At 47.4% G+C, this 22,454-nt stretch overlaps 1 protein-coding gene across 8 annotated transcripts in view; it reads left to right on the forward strand.

Moving 5' to 3' along the window:
- EPB41L4B (erythrocyte membrane protein band 4.1 like 4B) overlaps nt 1-22,454 on the forward strand; it is a 131,757-nt gene that overhangs the window by 100,384 nt on the left and 8,919 nt on the right. For 2 of the 8 annotated variants that reach the window (XM_070519058.1, XM_070519060.1), the window contains exons 19-24: nt 460-527; nt 3,035-3,133; nt 9,174-9,363; nt 11,242-11,319; nt 17,764-17,880; nt 20,756-20,824. In XM_070519058.1, the coding sequence (XP_070375159.1) occupies nt 460-527; nt 3,035-3,133; nt 9,174-9,363; nt 11,242-11,319; nt 17,764-17,880; nt 20,756-20,824 (621 nt within the window). The remainder of the gene's footprint in view (nt 1-459; nt 528-3,034; nt 3,134-9,173; nt 9,364-11,241; nt 11,320-17,763; nt 17,881-20,755; nt 20,825-22,454) is intronic. The other 6 variants (XM_070519061.1, XM_070519062.1, XM_070519063.1 and 3 more) reach the window with 3 other exon arrangements.

A 22,454-nucleotide genomic window follows, 5' to 3' on the forward strand; every position in this document is an offset into this window, starting at 1 on the left:
TATGATGTGAGTCCTCCCAGGCTTGTCACACTGATATGAAAAGACAGATTCCAAAATCCTTTGTAAGCTGTGAGTGGTAGTGAGCATAGAGCTGATTATTATTCCTGATCTAAAATGTGAGGTGGGGGATTAAACCGTGGGTTTGGTTTTTCCCACACGATCCCCTTTTTCATTCAAGCATGAGCTGGCACAGAGCAGTGCTCAATAAAAGTATGAATACAAGCATTGATTGCATCTGAACAATTCTTAATTCCCATGATGGGGAATGACTCAAGAAAACATTTTTTTTTGTTAACTTACATAAACACTAGAGAAAATTTGTTATTGACTGGGTACTTCATGAACTCCCTCTGTGATCCACCTTCACATTTCTATAATGCTTTGAATTTAGGAGAAGCGAAGACATTTTTGCATGCCAAGGTATTCAGTTTTGACTAACCTGCCTGTTTTCTTTAACAGGTTGGAAAGGAGGAATCAACGTTTGTAAATATCAATAAGAAATCCAGTCTTCAGGACGCTAATGTAAGGTCTGTTGCTTCTTGTTTGAATGGGGAAACATATTCTCTGTATCATCAACATTGTCCTCGAAACATTACTCTGAGGGCATTTACTAAGAAAGTCAGGGAGAGAAAAGAAAACTGAAGAGAATGTGAGCCTGAAGGGATAGAAAAAGGCTGACTGAAACAACTTCCTATATTCCTCAAAAATGCTGCTCATTCCCAGTTTTAACGTTTCTACCTGTTACTACAACAAAGAAATCACTTTGAGTTACTTCTCAGGCGTGTAGATCTGACCTTGTCGTTCCCCTGCTTAAAGTCCTTTAAAGGCCCTACTTTGCTCTCAGAGTGGAGTCCAGACTCCTTAACAGAGCACGAGAGGTCCTTTACGACCTAGCTTCTGCTCACTGTCCTAGCTCAATTCCTCACCCTTTCCTCGGTCTGTTGACATGCCCCTCAAACTGAGCTCCTTGAGAGTGTTAGAACCACAGATGTCCTTTCAAGCTTCTAGCCTACCACCACCCCAAACCCAGAGGAAAACCTGCCTCCTCTGAGAGCAGAAACTCTTTTCCTCTCAGCCCAAGTGAGTAATAACCTATGGATCATGGCGGCCCCGTTACCACCTTGGGGGTCTGCTCACACTGGCAGGGTCTCCCTAGGGTAGTGTTTCCTAAAATGAGTTCAAGAGTCACTGATCAATCTGTTGTTAAAAACACAGACTGTTGGGTCCTACTCCAGACCTTTCAGATCCTTTCAAGGGGGTGGGGGGCAGTGGGGACAAGAATCAGAATTTCAGCAAGCACCCCAGGTGATCCAGGAACCACTGTTTTGGGGAATTCTTATACTTGATGCTAAAAATAAAAACAAATATTTCTCTATGTCGTCTTATGATGCCCATTCCATGTTCTTGGTATAAATTTGTCTTACTCCAGAGGCACGTACCCAGCTGCCTCCTGGACTTTTCAAAACTCCAGCTCATCTCTTCCCACCCTAACACACCATCCCTTCACTTACTTTCCAGTTTGGGGTAATGGCCTTATTACCTACCTGTTAGCCAGACCTGACACCTGGGAATCCTGACTCTCTCCTACTTCACTCCTTCATCTAATTGGTCACCAAGTCCTGCCAATTTGACTTTCATATTATTTCTCACATCATCCTCTCCTCTCCATGACCCTAACCCCACCCTACCTCAAGTCCTTACCATCTCTCTTCCTGGACAACTCCTGCGACAGTCTTCTGAGAGGCTCCCGGCTGGCCTCCTTTCGCCAGCATCCTCTTTGTTGTTCTATGGACCATTCTAAAATGCAAGTCTGACTATGCCACTTCCTTGCCTGAAACCTTTGGTGACTGCCATTGCCTCCAGTGTAAACACCCCAGCCTGAGGCCCCTCATGACCTGGCCCTGCTTCCTGCTCTGGTCTCAATCGCCTGCTCTTCTGCTGGGACCTTACCCATCAGTAGTTCCGGTGCCTTGCATTCTGCCAGGTCTCCACTCGGTCTCCCACCTTGGAAGTCGTCCCTCCAGCTGGTTAAGTGTAAGCTCCATTAAGCTCTCCAGATACCAACCATTCCACCCGAGCAAAGTTATGTGGTCCCCTACGAGACCGTGCCTTCTTCCGGGGACTACGTTCAGTTGACTCTGGGATCCTGGTTTAAGGAAATCATGAACCTGGAATACATTGACCCCAATTCTTTATTTGCTCATTCACGTGTTTATTCAACAAACATTTATCAGGCACTGGCCACATACCTATCACCATATTAGGCACTGAGCAGAAGAGAAATGGAGGCCCGGACGTGTTCATTGACTTGTGAGAGGTCCCTTGCTGATCACCTCAACTTATTTTGATGCCCTTTGACCCCAGAAGGCATTTCTGTTTTTTTGAGTGAAATTAGTCATGACCCACTACACAAATGTGTGAAAGCTTTTCCTTAAAATCACTGTTCTGAGTAGGGCCCATTGGTTAGCTGGCATAATTTCTTGAGGAAATGTAAAAGTGAAACAATTTTAACATTTTCACTTGTATGGAGAATTAAAACATTTTAGAGCAAGTCTCGAAGGTCTTCTGATTTTGCATTTTTCACGTTAAATACTCTCTCGTTCTTTATCTTTTTTTTTTTTAACACATTCATGCTGTGTTTAAAATAAAATAGCTACCAGATTACTTGTAAGTAAAAATCAGTTATCCACAGGTTTTTCTTTATTCATTTTACTCGCAAAACCTGCCCATAAACCAAACCCTGATATTGGAGGTGGGTGTTTTTGGCAGGGAAATTTTACGTGGTACCCCAGCCATGTTTAGTTCCCACTTGCTATAATTTCTTCTCTATGATTTTTAATTATTTTTTGTTTTTGGATTTTCTATGGTATTTTTAATAATTGTATTTAATAAGTAGAGTGAAGAGGAGAAAAAATGGACACCTTGACTATCAATGTTATCAAGATATAAATTAACTGATAAGGCACTCCCTACGGCCAAAACAAGATTCTAAGCCTTTTTGTTGGTGTTGTTCTGTGTTTTGGTGTGTCTCCAGGAGTCCTATTCCTATACGTGTGGAAACTACCCAACCAGCTGTGGAAAAGCCGGAAATCAAGCCTCCTCGAGTGAGGAAGTTAACGAGACAATACAGTTTGTGAGTTCTATACTGCATGTTTTTCGGTTATAATAACAGAAGAGATACTATGTGTTTAGTTATAAATGCTTCTTAGTCACCACACCATTCCCAAAGAGTCATTCTAAAAATACAGTTTGGGGGCTGGCCCTGTGGCCCAGAAGTTAAGTTCACTTAACCACTCCGCTTCAGCAGTCTGGGTTCATGGGTTCAGATCCCAGGCACCAACCTAACACACCATTCATCAGCCATGCTGTGGCGGCGACCCGCATATAAAATAGAGGAAGGTTGGCACAGATGTTAGCCCAGGGCTAATCTTCCTAAGCAAAAATAAAAATGAAAAAATTAAAATACAGTTTGTCTTCTGATGCATAATGGGACTAGACCTTTCTCCCTGAAAACATTACAGAGCCAGCCCTGATGGCCTAGAGGTTAAAGTTCGGCTCTCTCACCACTTTGGCAGCCTGGGTTTGCTTCCTGGTTACAGAACCACACCACCCATCTGTCAGTTGCCATGCTGTGGCGGCGTCTCACATAGAAGAACTAGAAGGACTTACAACTAGGATATACAACCATGCACTGGGGCTTTGCAGACATAAAAAAAAGAGGAAGATTGGCAACAGATGTTAGCTTAGGGCAAATCCTCCTCTGCAAAAAAAAAAAAAAATGAAACAAAACATTACGTAGTTGGTATATATATTCATTATTGATTACTGTGTAACAAATTACCCCAAAATTTAGTGGCTTAACCCAATCCACATTTATTACCTCACAGTTTCATTAGGGCTGGGAGTCCAGGCATGGCTTCACTGGATCTTCTGTGTCAGCATCTCTCCTAAGGCTGCATTCATGGTGTTGGCAAGGGTTGCCATCTCATCTGAAGGCTCGCTAGTGCAGTCTGGGCCAGGCTTCAGTTCTGTGAGGGCTGCTGGACCAAGGACATCAGTTCCTTGCCCGTGGTTGGCTAGAGGTTGTCCTCAGTTTCTAGTCTCATGGGCCTCTCTGGCTTTCTCCATCAGGGAAAAGCACACAAGAAGAGCCAGAGAGAGCACTTGCAAGGAGGAAGTCACAATCTTCTGTAACCAATTCACAGAAATGACATCCCGTCCCTTTGCCCTCCTCTATTCATTAGAAGCAAGTCACTCGCTAGAGCCCACACGCAAGGGGAGAGGATTACACAAGGGTGTGATACCAGGAAGAAGGAGCATGGGGAGCCATATCAGATGCTGCCCCCGCGGCGCATTAGTGAAATGGTAGCATGGCTGTCAACAGAGCCAAAGCTAATCGCTGAGCTATTTGAGACCTGTAGGAGGAGCCATATCCCAAACTGTCCCAGAACCAGTAGGGCCTGTCTAGTTCTGTTCCGCTTAACCACAGTTTCTTGGCTGCAGAGCTATTCTAGGCACCACGAGGGAAGAACAAAATGACTTTGACAATTCCCGTCAGAGGACTCTATGTATTAGGGGGAAAGACAGAGTGTGAATAACTATAAGCCAAAGAAGACAGGCAAATGCCTGTCAGGGTGGCCGTGTGTTAGTAATAGTACTAGCAGTAGTCACAGCGGCAGTTCCCTTTCTTGATCTTGGCTGCGGCGCGGTGCCTGGATGCATAATTGGTCAGAGAGTACAGGGGGATCTTCGGGTGCGATGGATAGCGGTGGGGCTCTGGCGTTGGAAAGGTTCTCTTAGAGCCCGGGCTAGTTGACTGCTGTAAGCTCTTGAGGAAATTACTCTTGGGCCCTCTCCTTCTTCATCTGTAAAACGGGTGAGATGATACCAACCTCTGAGGAATTTTGTGAGGGTTAACATGAGGTAATGTGGCTAAAGCTCCTAGCAAAGGACCTGGCTGCAGGATGAGTTAGTTTCCCTTCCCTTCTTCTCAAGGACCTGAAAGCTTCTGAGGAAAGGTCAAGTTGAGGGGGTCCCCAGAGTGCAAAGTGTAGAACACGGCACGTAACTCCGGATGCGATTCTCAGACAGCCGTCTCAGGCCGTCTCAGCCATCTCCCTGTAAAGGGAGAGGAGGCAGGGGTTTTCTAAGGGCAGATACAGCCCACCTCATTAGCCTTAATAGAAACTTCTGGACAGTATAGCAGATGTATTTCCTCGGAAAGCCAAAATGAGTCAGATTCAAATATAATTAACGGTCCTAATGATCTCTGGGGGACAAATTAAACCATGGAAAATCTACTCCCCTGAGGGTAAAGCTGGCAGGATTAGCCTTTCCTTTTCCATTTTGAAACTCAAAATGTTGTCATCACCCATTCGGAATATGTAATCATGTTGGAAAAAATACGCAGCCTGGAAAGAGGGAAAATTTAATGAACTCACCAAATTGCTTCTTTTAAGGAAACCCTCTCCAAACCTCTAACTTCCCATGTGTATTTTTTAAGCTGCCCCAAAGTATTCTGCTTTGAAAATCAAAGAATGGCAGAATTTTCCTTGTCAGTAGTAAACAGCAAAATGCATGGATTGGATTTTCCAGTTTGAAGTTTTTGTCCCATAAATAGTTCTTGAATCGTTGACACTGGTTACCGCTTATTTACTCACACGGTCAAAGGAAGACAGATGGAAAAACTCAGGTTTCCTATTTCCCAAAAAATATTTGTGCATTATTGTTTTCGAGATGCAGGGATGTGTGTGCACAGACGGCCCTTTTGGCTCTCATAGTCTTCTAGGTCCCTGCACCAGAATTATGTGTATTTGGACTTTAGGGTACTAAGGAGCGCCATGGTGTACAGGTGCTCTGAGCAAGCTTGCGCATCACCGCCTTTCAGGGTATAGAGGAAACCTCAACTGTGTTCCTTTTTGGACATATGACAGAGGGAGGAAGTGTGACTGCTGTGTACAGAACTGAAGGGAGACGCAAAACTCTGCAAAGAGTTTCAGGCAGCTAGAAGTATAATCCATATAATATAACATAAAATCCATCTTTGTATAGATACCAGCTAATATTTTTAGAAAATGACAAGCTGCTTTGTTTTTTCCAGAAATAGAACTTTCCTATTTATTTAGACATAGTGTAAATGTCTAAAAACGTGCAAGCAAGACAGAAATGTCCAAAGAGAAAAATAACTAATTCCCTAGAATCATATCATGCCATCAAAAATAATCCATGTTCCCAATTGATGACTGAGACTCTGGACATTTTTCCATGCATACATATTTTTTAAATAGAAAGAAATCATTTCAAGGAAAAAATCATACTACACATAAAATTTTACTTATGAAAGTGTTCTTTCAAGAATTCAACATGAATTTACCTCAAAAACTGAGCAAAATTGAAAGACTCGATAAACTTTAGATATATGTTTCTTTGCTGTGAGATCTAAGTTCAGACAAAAGGTTATAAAACTGTTCAGCATTTGGAGCTTTTCTCAATTTTAGATAGTATCAGTTGACTTCCTGCTTTTAAGGTTGCAATTTTTTTAATAAGGTAAAAAGAAATTTTAACCCCACTCTTCCACTTAACCAGCTATGTGACTTTGAGCAAGTAATTTCATAATCTGCCACTGAATATCATCTGCTTCTCTGAAAATGGAGGTTATAATACGGGGTTGTTGGGAAAATTAAATGGGCTAATGCATGTATAACTGACCTGACTTACTCCTTGGCATGGGTCCAAATGCATGGTGTCATTAATTATTCCACTTACTTGTTCAACTCCCTGCCCCCCACCCTTTATTAGTCATAAGTCCTAAATCCTCCTTTTGAGGCTTCTCCATACACAGAATGATCAAAATCCTCCAGGGGGTCCGGCTCAATGGTGCAGCGGTTAAGTTCGCTTGTTCCACTTCGGTGACCCGGGGTTCAACGGTTCGGATCCCAGGCACAGACTTATGCACTGCTTATCAAGCCATGCTCTGGTGGCGTCCCACATATTAAATAGAGGAAGATGGGCACAGATGTTAGCTCAGGGCCAGTCTTCCTCAGCAAGAAGAGGAGGATTGGCGGTGGATGTTAGCTCAAGGCTAATCTTCCTCTAAATAAATAAATAAATAAATAAAATGCCCTAAGACCCTCCTCAGTCAGTCCCATCCACACTGCACTGGTGTCCCATGACCACAATGACCACATGTCCCACACGAGGCCCACTGCTGTGGTGAGGTCTTTTTTCTTCACTCTTTTGCTAACCTATTGTTTCTAAAACATGACTCTGTGCCAGGTGGCTCCAGAAGTTCCACATGACAGACCCTTAGGGAAAGTGTGTTACAGTCCCCAAGACTGCTCTTAAGTCTGATGATTTGCTAGAAGGACTCACAGAATTCAGAAAAGCTGTTATATTCTTGGTTATAGTTAAATACGTAGGGGAAAGGATACAGATTAAAATCAGCAAAGGAAAAAGGCACACAGAGTGGAGTCCAGGAAGCCCAGGCACAAGCGTCCAGTTGCCCTTTCCTAGAGGAGTCACAGGGGCTGCACTTAATTCTCCGGGCAACAGCATGCAACAACATAAGCGAGGTATTGCCAATCAGGGAAGCTCACCTGAGCCTTGGCATCCAGGGTTTTTATTGGAGATCAATCAGGTAGGCATGGAACACCCATGTGACTGACCTTAGCTACTCAGTCTCCAGCCTTCCACAGGTCAGACTGATACAGCATGCCCCCAAACCCCAGGCACGCACAAAGAGACGTTCACCATAAATCACTTTGAGAGCACAGGCTATCTGGCATGGCCCAAGGTCTCAGGTATACAAAGGCACTCTTCTAAGTCAGGATATTCCAAAGGCCCAGCGGTTCTCCCAGAAGCTTGTCAGTGACCAGTGGTTCCTTTGGAATGTGCAGGGTTTGAGCACCCCAGGCCTGCTGAGTTATCCCTTTACTGCACAAGCAACCTGTCCACACTAAGAATGGGAGATTGATGCTGCTGCTCCGGTCCTGGGCTGGGATGACCAGACTGGAAGGGCTTCCGCTTTGACATACCTTGTGGGAGGTCAAAACTTCCCCACAAGCCCAAGCCCTGGAGACACGCACAAGGTGCCAACCCAGACTTCTCCTCCCTCGTGGTGACTTTATTCTAGAGTCCTTTTCTACGTGGATCGTCCCATTCCATCAGAGAGGTTCTAAGACCAGAGCTACTTGGCCCCAAAACAAATGTCTCCAACTCCTCCCCTGAAACCAGTTTATCACACCAAAGGGACAGTTGCCGTTAGGCCATAAAAGGGGCCATTACACCCTTCGCTCAGAGCAGCAGGTTCCGACAAGCCTTGTATTTACCCTCTTAAGGGAGGCCACTCAGAATAATATCCCTTGGTTTGGTGGTTCCTCAGAAAGTTAACACAGGACTACCATATGACCCAGCAAATGAAATTCCAACCCAAAAGAATTGAAAGCAGGGACTCAAACAGATATCAGTACAAGAGTGTTCATAGCAGCACTATTCACAGTAGCCAAAAGGTGGAAACAACCCAAGGGTCCATCAACAGAAGAATGGATAAATAAAGTATAGTCTGTTCGTACAACGGAATATCATTCAACCATAAAAAGGAGTGACATTTTGACATACGCTACAACACAGATGGACCTTGAAAACATTATGGGAAGTAAAATAAGCCAGACACAGAAGGACATATATTGTATGGTTCTACTTACGTGAGGGACCTAAAGTAGTCAAATTCATTCAGACAAAAAGCAGAACAGATGTTACGAGGGGCCCCCGGGAGAGGGCAACGGGGCGTTGTTGTTCAATGGGTACAGAGTTGCTCTTGGGGATGATGAAAAAGTTTTGGGTATAGATAGTGGTGATGGTTACACAACACTGTGAATGTATTTAATGCCACATAATTGTACATTTACAAATGGATAAAATAATAAGTATTATGCTATACATATTTTTCCATAATAAAAAAAAAATTTTTAATCCCTTGGCAAGCGACGGAAAACCCAGCCCAAATTTGCTTTGGCAAAAATGTCAATGTATTGGATGTTGTAAGCTGGACATCTGGTAGCCATCTGTTTGGAGAGCCCCCAGCCCCCACCCTGGCGTCCCACCCCTCCCTGCCCTCCCTCCACACCCCACAGCCTGTTTGTTATTGTAATGAGCAGAGCTTCATGTGCTTTTAGTAACCGCAGTGATGAAGACGACCTCCCTCCAGATCTGGCTGAGGCAGTAGGAGCGACCACGACTCCAACCACAAACACCACCGCGGCCGCCACCACACAAGTCTCAGCACCGCTGGTGTCCCCCCAGGTCCGCAAAGTCAGCTCGCCTCAGAACTCAGACGGCAAGGGCCAGCTCTCCCCAGGGGCCAAGGTAGGGAAGAAAGCCCCGCGGAGCAGCTGTACTTGCCGGGAATCCAGTATAAACTTGGCATGCGGCATCCCGGATGCGTTTAAATTTTGCATAATCGACTCTGGGAACACCTAAAACACCAGCAATAAACCACCAAAGCAGGTTTTTTATATAACCTGTCCCCAAAAGATAAGCTAACCATTTATGAGAGACAAATAGTATAATAAACCACGTACACTGTACTTGAAAGAAAATTTAAGAGATGGTTGAGGGCAATTTTGATTTTAGAATACCATCCCTACATAAGCTATTACTCCACTGCAAAGACAGAAGGCAAAAAGTGGGTTTTTCCCCCATAATTGAAAATTTGGAGGAGTGAAAACATGGACATGTCCCCATCCCGTTCCTTATAGTGGATAGCCTGTTAATAGTTTGAAAATGGGAAATAGTATTCTATTTGTCAGTTTGAAATGTCAGGAAATTGCCCGCGATGTGAATGGGCTGTGACAAAGGCCTCACACAGGACACTTCTCTTGGTTTCCTTTGAGTGACCCTTAGCCGGGGTCAGTCTTCAGCAATTAGTCCAAATGTGGCTTAACCTGTCGCTCTCCCAGCAGATGCCCAGTCAAAGGCTGCCTGGTTCATGGGCCCACTGAGGAACAGTGTCTGCATGGGGCGGGGGCCCTGAAGGCAGGACCAGAGCCCCAGACTCTGTTCCCAGCTGCTCCTTTCACGCGTCTTATGGCGGCTTGAAACGAGCAGGCGCTCCACAGCCCTTGTTTCTCCAAGTCTCAGTTTCCTCCTCCTAAAAATGGGAATAAGACCTGCTACGCTGCCCAGCTCAGGGGCGAGTGGCAGGTCTAGTGGAGGGTAAAGGGCTTTTGCAAACTGGATGCCCGAAGCTTCTGCGGCTTCACGGTCACAAATCCTGGTGGTGAGGTAATTCCTGGTTCCTCTCAGTAACAACAGTCCAGGCCCACATCCTGCCTGACCAAGGCCAGTCTTTCACTGAGTCCCTTCCTGGGGTCTCTGGGAACACCTCTGTGTTCCCCAGCAGGAACCCGGCCGAGCCTCTCAGCGGGTGACTGGCCCAGACTGAGGCTCCAGCTTTTCTGTAGATCCCCTCCTGGTAATTAGAGTAGGGTTCCCCCCGCTTTGCAGAGTCCCTCGTACTGCTTTGTCCCAAGTGTGGGCACAGGCTCCCATCATCTGGATAAACCACCCACGGTTAAAACCAAGCGGGAACATTTACGCAACAGAAAGGACTTCAGTGGGGATGCAGGTGATATCCTGCCAGAGGCCACAGGGCTCCCTCTCCTGGCCGTCTCTCTCCTTAGGGCCCTGCTTGCCTCAAGTTGATGGGGCTTGTTTTTTTCCCACAAAGGGTCTCAAGGCCCCCATGCTGCTGAGACCTCAGAGCAAGAGGAAAAAAAATTTTCTAAAAAAATGAACGTGATTTTCAGAAGTACCACTCTCCCCTAAAGATCTTCCTCATTCTTGTCCGGATGAGTCCAGCACCTTGAGGCCTTGACCCTCCTGATCCAGGATGGAGGCTTTGTTCTCTCTTTATATATTCAAAGGATCCTTGAAGTGCTTCTTCCCCAAAAGACCAGTCAAAGAGCACTCAAAGCATTTAAGAAAAATTGTTTGCAGCTTCAAGAGAGATGGTTCCCCATCCTACACCCTGCTTGTCCCCATTAAGGTTTCAGAAAAAATTGGGGGTTCGGTCTCAACAGCTCGCACACTGCTGAGCAGGGAACTCTGGGGGGGATTGGCGTGATAGTGAGTTCGGTGTTAGAAAGAGGGGAGAGGAGAGGTGGGGAAGCTCTGTGCCTCCTGGTGAAATTCCGCATCAGTCTGGAGCTGTCACTCACTGGGATGTCTTTGTCTGCCTTCTAGAGCCCCTCTAACCGAGGAGGTGCGTTCACCTTGGAGCCGGGCGATCTCCTGATGGATTTCACAGAAGCCACTCCTCTGGTAAACTTCCCATTTTGCTAAAACCAGAAAAGCCACAGACCATAGAAACATCTTGGCAGTGGGACAGAAGGACAGAGGTGGGCATCACTGTTGAGAAGGCTCTTCCTCTTGTCCTGCTCACAGCCTGAAGGCTCAGGAAGCAGCTTTCTTCAAGGGTTTGGGCATCATGGGGACCCTCCAGCTCACAGAGCCCTGAGGGAGGGCAGGTCTCCCCTTCCTCCGATGGTGGCTGCAGGGGTCCCGCCCCCACCTGTCTGCTGCTCCTCAAGCATCGTAGGGCTCCTTGGTCCTTGAGCCTTGGCTTCTTGGCATCCTGGGCTGCGCCCCGCACGCCTGCCCACGTCGCTTTCAACAACACGCTCAGGTCTGAAGCGCCAGCTCCAGGCCTCATTGCAGCTTTCCAGGCCCCTCATGCCTCCCCACCATCCTCCATCCTCTGCATATAGGACTCCCCTTAGGGATGATGGCCCCCGTGGGACTCCTGTAGGTGAGAAACCCCTTCGGGGGAGAGAGAACTGAACCAGGAGTCACACAAGCCAGACCTGGCTCCAATCTCCTTCAGAGCCTTGTCATCGGATAGTTGCTGTCAAATAAGGATGTCATTGTTTCCCTGTCTGCCTAAGACCGTTATAAGGATCCCAGGGGAGAGAGAGAGAGCCCTTGCAGAATAATATAAAGCACCATAAATATGTGTAAGATATTATTGATATTATTAGATGCCACAGGCAAACTTGGATATATCTTTGGCTGGACTCAGCCTAATACCCAAGTGTACCGGAGCATAAATCATGGTCCACAAATGTGGGATGTGAGCCAAGTCAAAAACTATCTCCTGAGAGCCTACTGTGTGCGGCTCTGGGAGTGAGCAGGGCAGCTCGAGGCTGGAGCGGAGTCAGGTTGATAAAGGGCCGTGATGGACAGATGGGCGGTGCAGAAGATGCTGAGGGAGAAGCCAGCAGTGGGAGTCGTTCAGGACTGGCTCGCTGGAGGAGGATGTGGTGGATGGGAAGAATTTCTGGAAGGCTCTCAAGAGGGGACAACTGAGGCAGAATGCTGCCCAGGCTTTAGGAGTGATCTCGGCTCCTGCCTCAGCTGGCACGAGGACCTCACTTGTGATTTATACAGTTGTGCTTGTCGCCTGGAGAGTTGGTATAGTCTGAGAGCTTTGAGTCAGCGCCTCTGGATAAGCAGCTGAGAACTGAGGGCGGGCGCCACCCTCCTCTGGGTGCCTTCAGTTACTCCCTTCCCGTGTTTGAATAAATGGAGCCGACTTATTCATGACCTCCTTGTTAGAAAAATTGCCAAGATAGGATAACCCAGAAACAGAGGGCATTCCCTCATCACCTCATCGCCCCTTTGCACAGAGAGGGAAACTGAGTCCCAGAGTGGGGTAATTACAGTAATTACCCAGGGACTGAGCTGCGGCTGGAACCCACGTGTTCTGGCTCCTTCTCTGGTCCTCTTTGCATCCAATTGGCCTAAATCCGGCCTCCTCCTTAGAGAACTTGCCACTTTGGAGAAGAGCAATGCCTAGAAGAAGGTCTGTGTTTAAAGCATGCCCCAGATGGGAAAGTAGAACAAGGGGCATGGAGGAAGGGACAGCAAATTAAGTGACCTGGACCACAGCATCCCACTGAGGGTCCTAACTGAGGCCTTCACTCCTAGGCAGGCCGTGTTGTGGGAGACGGAAGCTGGGGCAGCAATCTGAAGACATCCAGTCCAGCTAGAGGGCAGCATCTTTCACGGGGACCTGAGAACTCCTAGGGTACAGGGCCGATGAAGGCCAAAGGGGAGAAAGTTAAGCTCCAAGTTCCGTGCTGAACTTGGCCTGGCAGGAATAGAAGCCAGCGGGAGAGAGATCTCCCTGAGTTAGGCTCTTAAGCAACTTCCAGGCTGCTGCAACGTGCTACCATTAATGCCATAAGAGAGTCTATGTAAACTACCACTGCTGTGGGACCCAGTGCCTAACCCTGTCTGGGGGCACTAGGAAAAGAAGACTTCATGGTGCTCGGGTTTTTAAGTATGAGTAGGAGTTTGCCAGATGGAGGAATAGACTGAAGCCTTCTATGAAGAAGATACAGCATGAAGCAAAATACTGAGTATTTATTAAAGGGTCTGGTGGATGTGAGAACTAGGATTAGTTTACAAAGAAATGTATCTTGGCTTTGATGGGAGCGATGGGATTCCCTTAAAGACCGTTGTGTAGTGAATCCAGCTTGTAGGTTTAATTGCCCCATCTTTTCTTTATGTGAACATAACAGACTGAGATTAGAAAGGAAGCAGCTGGCAGAGACCCAGAGGTCCTCCTATCTGGGGTGCCAATGCCTGCCAAGTGACTGTCCAGCCTCTCCTTGTGCCCCTCCAGCAACAGGGAGCTCATTCCTTCTCCCCAGGACACTGGTTCCATCTCTAGGCTGCTCTGACAGGGTCCAGTACAGGATCCAGGGTGCTGCACCGCCCAGGCACAGGACAGCTGAGGTCCTTGTACTGCACGGCTCCCCACTTCACAGCTGAAGTTGGCAGTGAATGCATGTTCTCAGGATGAAGCATCCTTCGTCTTGCTTGTGTGGATTTGAGGCATGAGTGTGCATTCACTCAGAAAGTATGCTGGAGGGCTGGTACTTTGGTGAGAGCCCACTCCATTTTGGATTTTCCTTGGCATCATTGTCTTTGACCTTACTGCACTCCAGGGTCCTGTCTCTGTGGGTGCGGAATGGGCCCAGAGAGGAAGAGGGACTCCGGCAGCCTGCTTCTCGCTGTATCTGGTCTTCTTCTCTCCGCTCCTCCGTCTGCTGCTCCCAGCATCATAGAGATGCAAGCTGCAGCGCTCTCGGCACTCTTTGTTGGGGTAGTGGCGGGGCATGGCGTCTGTATCTCAGAGGACAGCCAGAGAGAGACTGGACTTAGGGTCTGGGACTGGATGAGACTCCTAAAGCCACATCACTGCCCTGGTCCCTCGGGCCAGAGCTGGAAGGACAGGGAGCTGGAGAGGCAGGAGTGGGGCAAATTTTCTTGCTTTCATTCAACAACGTTTCCCCAAGACTCTATTGGAACAAGTTCAACCCGTATGACTCTCGCCCCTTGTAATAATGTCTCTGTGTGGAGTGACTTCAAAGGAGCATAGTCCAAACAGCCGAGAATAATAAAAAGATTCAATCTTGAACTGGCATCCTTCAAAATAATGAATGAAGATTAAATTCACAGCTCTGGGTAACACTTCTTGAATCTCTTTTTGCTTAATTCCCTTCACCCTGCACTACCCCAAGGACTTTCGTCCTCAACCTCTCCACAAAAACATTCTTTCCAGCTTCACTCTCCTAGTGTTTTTTTCTCCTTTTTCCAAATCTTTTCTCCTCCAGTCCCCGGCTCTTTTATTATGTAGCTCAATTTCGCAGTCTAAGTTCTACAACCTCTGTGGCTTTGTTGTCCACTCATTCCCAGAATCTGCATCATAGACTAAATGATCAGATGGGATTTCTGCCTGGGATGAGAGAGGTGGGGGGTGAGGGTGGGGAGGGAGGAAGGCAAGTGATGAGGACAGCACCTGCTCTCCATCTGGTTCTCCCTTTGGGGTGTGAGTGTAAGCATGTGCACGGAAGCTGTTGGTGTTGATCGAGTGAGGGGTGTTGGAAGGAAGGTACAGTTGCAGATCAATAATGTTGACCTAGGAACGCAGAATCCCGCCCCCTACTCCAGGTCTGTCGTGCCAGCTTCCCTTTCCAGCTCACAGAGACCATAAACACCCATGCCTTCTGTGTTCCCAATGCTTTCTCTTTGGGGCTTGTCCCTCCCTGATCCCTGTACTTCATGGACCACTCACCCAGCTGCAAAGCAGAGCTGGTCAGAACCCAGGTCTCTCCTCAGTCAGGGAACATTAGTCAAGAGTTGACATGTCAGGGAAGAGATTGGGCTGGCCAAAGGAAGACTGTGTAGGGCACAGAACGGGCCCGGGGTTGGGTGTCAGAGGAACAGGGTTTCCATTCGTCTCACTAACTTTGTTACTTTGAACCTCATTCCATCGGGAGGGCTAACATTTAATCTCAAGTCAGATCGGGGGGGCCTCCTCAGTCTCCCTAGGGTTTCAGTCATGTTCTTTGGGGCACAAGAAGATAAAGGGAAGTCGATTTAGTTTGTGATGTCGTCTGTTTGCTGATACATCTCGGACACTCTCTGCTGCTCTCGTGCCCTTTCTGGGTGGGTGGGAATCGCTGTCCTGCTGGGATGTGAATTCCTGTCTGCCAGACGCACCACACGGCCATCCTGCTCCGGGGCCTGCCACCTCCCCTCCTCTACCTGAACAGACGGCCCAGGTCCTCTCTGCTCTTTCATCCTGTTCCCCAGCCTCAGCCCAGGGATGAGGGGCCCAGGGCTCCTTTGCTCAGTCTCACTAGTGTCTACCCCTCATCTCTTCCCCTCAGATTTTTCCCCCCATCCTCAAACTGGCAACCTCTATTCTCATCTGAATGTTGAAGAAAGCTTACACCTTTTCATCATCATCTGTCTATGCCAAAATCTTTCTGTTCCCCAAAGAGTCAGATTTTGAAACTCAGAAAGCCAAGTAGAACCTTAGCAGCCTGAATGTAGAAATACCCAAGGAGGAAAGGAAATATCAGGAGAAAAATATACATTTCAAAAGAGTGTCTTATTACATGTGTAATGTTATTTCTTGTTCATTTACTAAGAGCCAAGGGTGTGGGAGCCCCAGGAATGTTCTTTTGTTTAAATCCACTCATATGCATATTTAGAAAGGTCAGAAATGCTTGTGGGATGGATCAACACTTCTTTACTGTGAAAGTCCAATGCTGGGCAAAGGCTTAAGTCATTCATTATAATCTTCCGTTCAGACACTGGTTGCCAGTACACGTTTGACCTCTACGCAGTATGTCTGTGTTTCTTGGTCATTTATACCAGCTTTTATCTTCTTCAAAAAGCACATGTTGAGTGCCTGCTGTTATCTGCAGAGGCAAAGACCTCATGCTCTGGGGTCCCTGGTGTAGTTGGTCTGGTTGGGGCATCGATGCATTGGGGCAGTGGTGGGAAATGAACCTGGAGGACAGGCGGAAGCCAGGTTCACGCAAGCCTTAGAAACCATCCTGTGGAGTATAGCATTTATCCCGAGGACCAGAGAGAGCAGTGGGGGGACTTTACCTAGGCTGGGGAAACTTAACTGCGGGTGACTAATATGGACTCACTTGTTTCTGAAGAATGAGTTTAGAAGCAATCAACAAAAGAGTCTAGACGCATGGCTTTCAACTTTGCAAATGCAATTTCTGCATCTCCCAAATTTGAATAGTAAAATGAGGCTGTTGTGAAGGCCATTGTGAGAAAATGGTTGTCAAAGCCCCTTGGAAATTGTCCAGGACTGCACCGTGGTAAAGAGGAGGGAGGTGGATCAGTTTGGAAACAGAAAAGAGACTTGCCATTTTCTTGATCATTTTTTGATGAAACTTACCTGGAAGCTATACTTGATTCGTTATGGCAGAATCATACCTACTACTTAAGGAAACTCTCGAGCTAAAAGGTGTGTGTATTTATTTTCTGGAGTGAATGGTCCCTCCCTGAAACCCAAACTAACCTCGTCAGTGGCCCCCTCTCCTAACATCAGAGCATTCTCTCTTCACCATCCTCATCCTCACCAGCACAAGCTGTTGGATCTCTGCCGGGTGCATGGCTCTATAAAGGGCTGGGGCGGGAACCTGGTATCCCAAGTGACATGGCATTTTCTCACAATGCTTGGTATCTTCCAGCTAAGCTGCAAAGTACCCTAGTGCCAATACGAGACGCCAAGGCCTGGGCCCATAGGTATGGGAGGGGGATCAGAGCCAGGACGTTTTCTGAACACAGATCAAGAGCCGTGACAGATTAAAACTTAAAGTCTGTGTCCCTCCTTGCTAATATGTCTCTTTCCTGGTGCTCTCTTTGGACAACTACTCACCTATACACCATAATGCGGGTGCAGGAGGCACTGGGCATAGAAGGCAAACACTCTTAAGTGTGTAGCCACTCCTCATATGGCCCCCATGGCCAACCTCACTAATTCATCACAGCTTTCTTTCTGGCTTGACTTGGGCAATGCTTCAGAATCCCCAACAACATGCCAGGAAGCCACTGCCAGTCCTGGGCAGCTGGCGCAGGAGATGGCCCCTACCTGCCAGCCCCGGGAGTGGGGTTTTGATGTATTGTTCTGCTCAGATAGTGAGAAGACTGATGAGGGCCAGAGAAGAGGAGAGAAGGCGGAGAAAGGAGGGAGGCGGGAGGGACTAGAAGCCAGTTGGCCGGAGGCTGGAAGGAGGCTGCGCGTGAGGCTGGCTTGCCAGCAGTCTGAAGTTGACAGATCCGTCTTGCACTGTGCTATCTTTCTCTCCTTCCCCTCCCTTATCTCCTCCTCCTCTTCCTCCCCTCTCACCACCTCCTCCTCCCCTTCTCTCCTCTCCTCGTGAGCAGGCAGAGCCCGCCAGCGCCCCCCACTGTGCCCACTCTCGCTGTTCTCCTCCACTCTCTCTCCCCATGAAGGAAGAGACCACTGGAGTTTGCATGCACCCTCCAATCAAAACGAGGCTGGTAGGTACCCTGGCAGGGAGAGGGGCCTGGCCAGGAGAGGTGAGGCGGGCAGGAGCCACCAGCCGGCGGCCCCGTGGGTGTGCACGAACGCCAGACCTCCAGAAGAGCCCGGCTGACAGGTGCTCTCCCTCCAGGATGGATGCAGAGTTTGGAGTCCAGCCCGCCCTGGTCAATCTGGGACAAGCGGCTGTGGTCCTGCCCTTTTGTCTCTAGGTCTCAAGAACCAGGAAGAGTTTGTTTTCCTAGAGCTTTGATGAGCATAGATGCTTTTCTCAGAGATGAAATCTTAGTTGCATTTCTATTGAATATAAAGACTTTTAACTTGTCTTTTCCTGCTATTTATCCAGATCACAATATGAGTATTCCATGATGACTTCAAAGGAATCGCCCATAATCCCAACCTAGCACAACTTTTTTTCATTTTTGCATGTTTCCTTCTAATATTTATTCATATTCATTCATAGTTCTACGTCGTTAAATCGTAGTATCTGTATCATGTCCTGTTTTTCTCTTCTCACTTTAATGTTGTGTTGTTTCTCTCTTGTTCTTGCTGCATTCTATGACTGTTTGTGTTCCATCAAGTGAATGGTCCACCATTTACATAACAGATTCTTTACAGCAGGCCGTGTGCTTTGTTTCCAGTTTGTCACTATTCAAGGGAACACATATAGTTTTTGCATCAGGTATTTGATTTTCTCAGGCTAGACTCTGCTGGGTTCAATATTGTGCCTTTGGGCTTGTTCCCTTTCTAAAGTGGTTACACCAAGTGACAGCACCATCAGAAGAGTGAATATTGGGGCCAGCCTGGTGGCGTAGCAGTTAAGTTCACACGCTCCGCTTTGGTGGCCCCGGGTTCACCAGCCCGGATCCTGGGCGCGGACCTACACACCGCTCACCAAGCCATGCTGTGGCAGGTGGCCCACATATAAAGTAGAGGAAGATGGGCACAGATGTTAGCTCAGGGCTAATCTTCCTCAAAAACAAAAACAAAAAGAGTGACTATGCTCTGCCACAGTGGAGCAACACAGAATGTAACTGTTCAAGTATATTTTTCTTATTTAGAGCAGGTGTAAAATAATTCTTTGAAGTTGCCAGCTTTCATGTTTCTTTGATATAGTAATCAGCCTCTTTCCCCCTTCTACTTCATGATGGTCTGAGAGTCTCATCTGTACGTTACTTTTCACTTTGCTGTTGGTCTCAGAATACCGTGTCGAACCATTAGGCCACGTGAGGAGAATGTGCCACAAGGCTTCCCCCAGAGTCCTCCCCTTGCTGTGCTCCAGGTGGCCACTACCCGCAATCTAAGTGGACACCTGAGTCTCTGGGAATCTTGAGATGTTTAAAGAGACTGAAGAGAGTTTGGGGAAGTGGTGCAGGCTTGGGCTGGACATCTCAGTGCACATAGCAAGGACATTGTCATTCCCAGATCGGTCGGGTTGAGACCTACTCCACTCACTCAGAACCTCAGAAGACTTGGTCTGGTCTGATGTGTTCTTGCTCATGCCCACCTTACCCCCCATTAGAATGACTCAAGGGCCTCAAGTAGCTATTCCAGGGTCTATAGGCAAGACCCTGAGAGACACAAAGGCTATTGCCAAAGGGCAGGGGTGGCCTTGTCGGCTGCAGCCCTCTGGTGGCAGGTGGCACCCTGTGCGTTCACCAGCAGATGTGCAGGCGGTTTCTGCACCTGGAGGCTGCAGACAAAACTAGTGCCAGAGTCATCAGGCCCCTGAGCCTGCTGGCAGTCCTCTTGGCTGACTTAAAGAAATAGTTTCCCCCATTCCCCAAAGCCTCCAGGATGCCAAAGACAAAATGACCAGAAAGAAAGAAATGGAAGCAAAGGCTCTTTTTGGCCACCCACGGCTACCTGATCATGCTGGTGCATCCGCCCTCTTTCAGACCAGCCCTGCACTGCAACTACGCCCTACACTAGGCTCTTCCCGTCACCCTGCCTTCGCTTCCCAAAGGCCACGGTGGTAGGATTCTCACATGCTCACATGGGTTCTTCTGAGGTTTTCCTCTATTATCAGAGTTTACAGGCAGCCCAACAACTGAAGTGAACAGACAGGTTATACTTTCTGGCCTAATTAGTCTGGGCCACCTGATACTCTATCCACTGTGATAGACTGTGTCCCAGGATGTGACCTCTCGCAGCCTCAAGTCCATTCCCCACAGCTGCAGAGGCCGTCAGCAGCCACCCCCCGCAGCCCTGGCCTGCCTCATTATACACCTCGATCATGGCCTTTTGTGGATCAGGCCATGCATAGGGCCCCGCATGCCTTGGAGGCCCAAGCAGACCCAGTGATAGGGGTTCCAGGGCGAGGTAAGTGTGCGGTGCCCTACAAATATGACTCCAGCCTGTCATTCCTGCTGAGTCCCAGCCCTACAGTACAACGGGCACAGATACAACAGCCAGGCAACACTCCCAAGGGACCCTTTGTGTATTTCCTTTCACAAGCAATGAAGGCTCTGTGTGTGTTCCCTGGATCCTACAATTGTTTTAAAAGTGCCCTGCCAAAGATTTCCAAACTTTGTTTTCTAATCTAAAAGTAACACTCTAGGAGCCAGCCAGCAGGCGGCATAGTGGTTAAGTTCGTGTACTCTGCTTTGGCAGTCCAGGGTTTGTGGGTTCGGATCCTGGGTTCAAACCTACACACTGCTCATCAAGCCATGCTGTGGTAGCATCCTACATACAGAAAATAGAGGAAGGTTGGCACAGATGTTAGCTCAGGGACAATCTTCCTCACCAAAAAATAAATAAATAAAAGCAGCAAGAAGGCATGGAAAAACAGAAATCCTAGGAAAACACAATAGAGAAAGAATAAAAATATTAGTTAAAAAAAAAGTAACACTCTTCTCTTTCTCTTTTTTGAAGATAAAAACATTCCCGGCTGATACAGTGACCCCGTTTCCTGATCCTTTCATTACAGGGCCACAGTTTACCGTAAGTAGATCCAGAAAACCGATCTGTGTTTTAAGACATTGTTCCTGTGTGGCGTGATTTTCTGTGGAATGCCAGGCAGCAATGTCAGCAGCTTCTTTTGATGACTGGGAACTCTGTGAGGTTGGGAAGGGTTTGGGGTCTGCATCTTAGTTATTTTATTTTGTTTGATGGAGGTGAGCTTCATACATCATAAAATTAACCATTTTAAAGTGACAATTCAGTGACATTTAGCACATTTGGTGTGGTGCAACTACTACCTCTATCTCATTCCAAAACATCTTTATCACCCCCCAAGGAAACCCTGTACCCATTAAGCAGTCACACCCCATTTCCCTCCTCCCTCTGGCCCCTGGCAGCCACCAACCTGCCTTCTGTGTCTGTGGGTTTACCTAGTTTGAATATTTCATATAAATGGAATCTTATAATATGTGACCACTTGTATCTGGCTTCTTTCACTCAGCACAGTGTTTCTGAGGCTCATGCATGTTGTAGCATGTATCAGTAATTCATTTCTTTTTATGGCGGAACAGTATTTCATCATACATCTATACTGCAATTTGTTGATCCATTCATTCATTGATGGGTATTTGGGTTGTTTCCACCTTCTGGCTATTGTAAATAATGCTGCTGTGAACATGTGTATACACGTGTTTGTTTGAGTCCCTGTTTTTGATTCTTTTGGATCGGATCTGCATCTTGAAAATGATGTGATCTTAAGTAAGTCACTTTACCACTCTGAACATCAGTCTCCTCTTATTTAAAGAGGAAACAATTATAAGGATATCCTCCTTTTATCTGGTTGGGGCAAGAATCAACAGGGATCCAGAACTTGAAAGTACTTTACCAACCACAGACCATCCCACAAATGTCAAGTGCAGTTGCTATTTCTCAAGGCTGGAGAGGCAGGTGGTGTAATTAACAACAGCAAGTCGTCGTGACAACCGGCACCCTGTTACCACCTGTCTGTGTGGCTGGGCAGCCTACTTCAACTCTGCAAATGGCTGAAATGGTTTTAAACATTTTAATGTGGTAGTTGCCTTATCTGCAAAATGAGAGAGTTTGGTGATTTTCAGGCTTCTTTTCAGCTGCTCAACTCTTTTCTTTAAATGAAAGCTTCTGCGGAAGCCGAATGGAGCCGAAGTGGGGAGTTCAGCATTCCTCCTCTTTCCTCTCACCCTCTCCTCCTTTTAGGGATCAGGGTTTACAATTCCTAGAACTAAGTGATCCTTGAGGCTCCTTCCTAAGGATTTCTGGCCAATCTGGAGGATCTGATCCACGAGGTGGCCTAGGGACAGCTCTAAGTGCAGTCTCATAAGCTGGATGACAGTCACTACCTGAAGTGACTTCAGCCACATGGAGAGGGAGGGAATGGGTGGTGGCTGATTCAGATTTCAGAGGACAAACAGAGATGGGAAGCTGTCCAGCAGTCCAGGCAGAGGCAGAAATAGGTTCCTAGAGCAATCCAATTTGAGGGTCATGAGATGCTTTTAGCACCTGCCTCTTAAGAACCAGAGGGCAGAGACACAGGGCCTGCGCCAGGCTGTTAAATGCTACTGCCCCAACGTTCGTCCCACCTCTGCAGTTTGCTGGGCACAGCGCCGCAGCTGAAGCTCTGGCTCTACTTCCCTCA

This window comes from Equus asinus, chromosome 10, assembly GCF_041296235.1.
Source record: "Equus asinus isolate D_3611 breed Donkey chromosome 10, EquAss-T2T_v2, whole genome shotgun sequence".
Taxonomy (NCBI): Eukaryota; Metazoa; Chordata; class Mammalia; order Perissodactyla; family Equidae; genus Equus; species Equus asinus.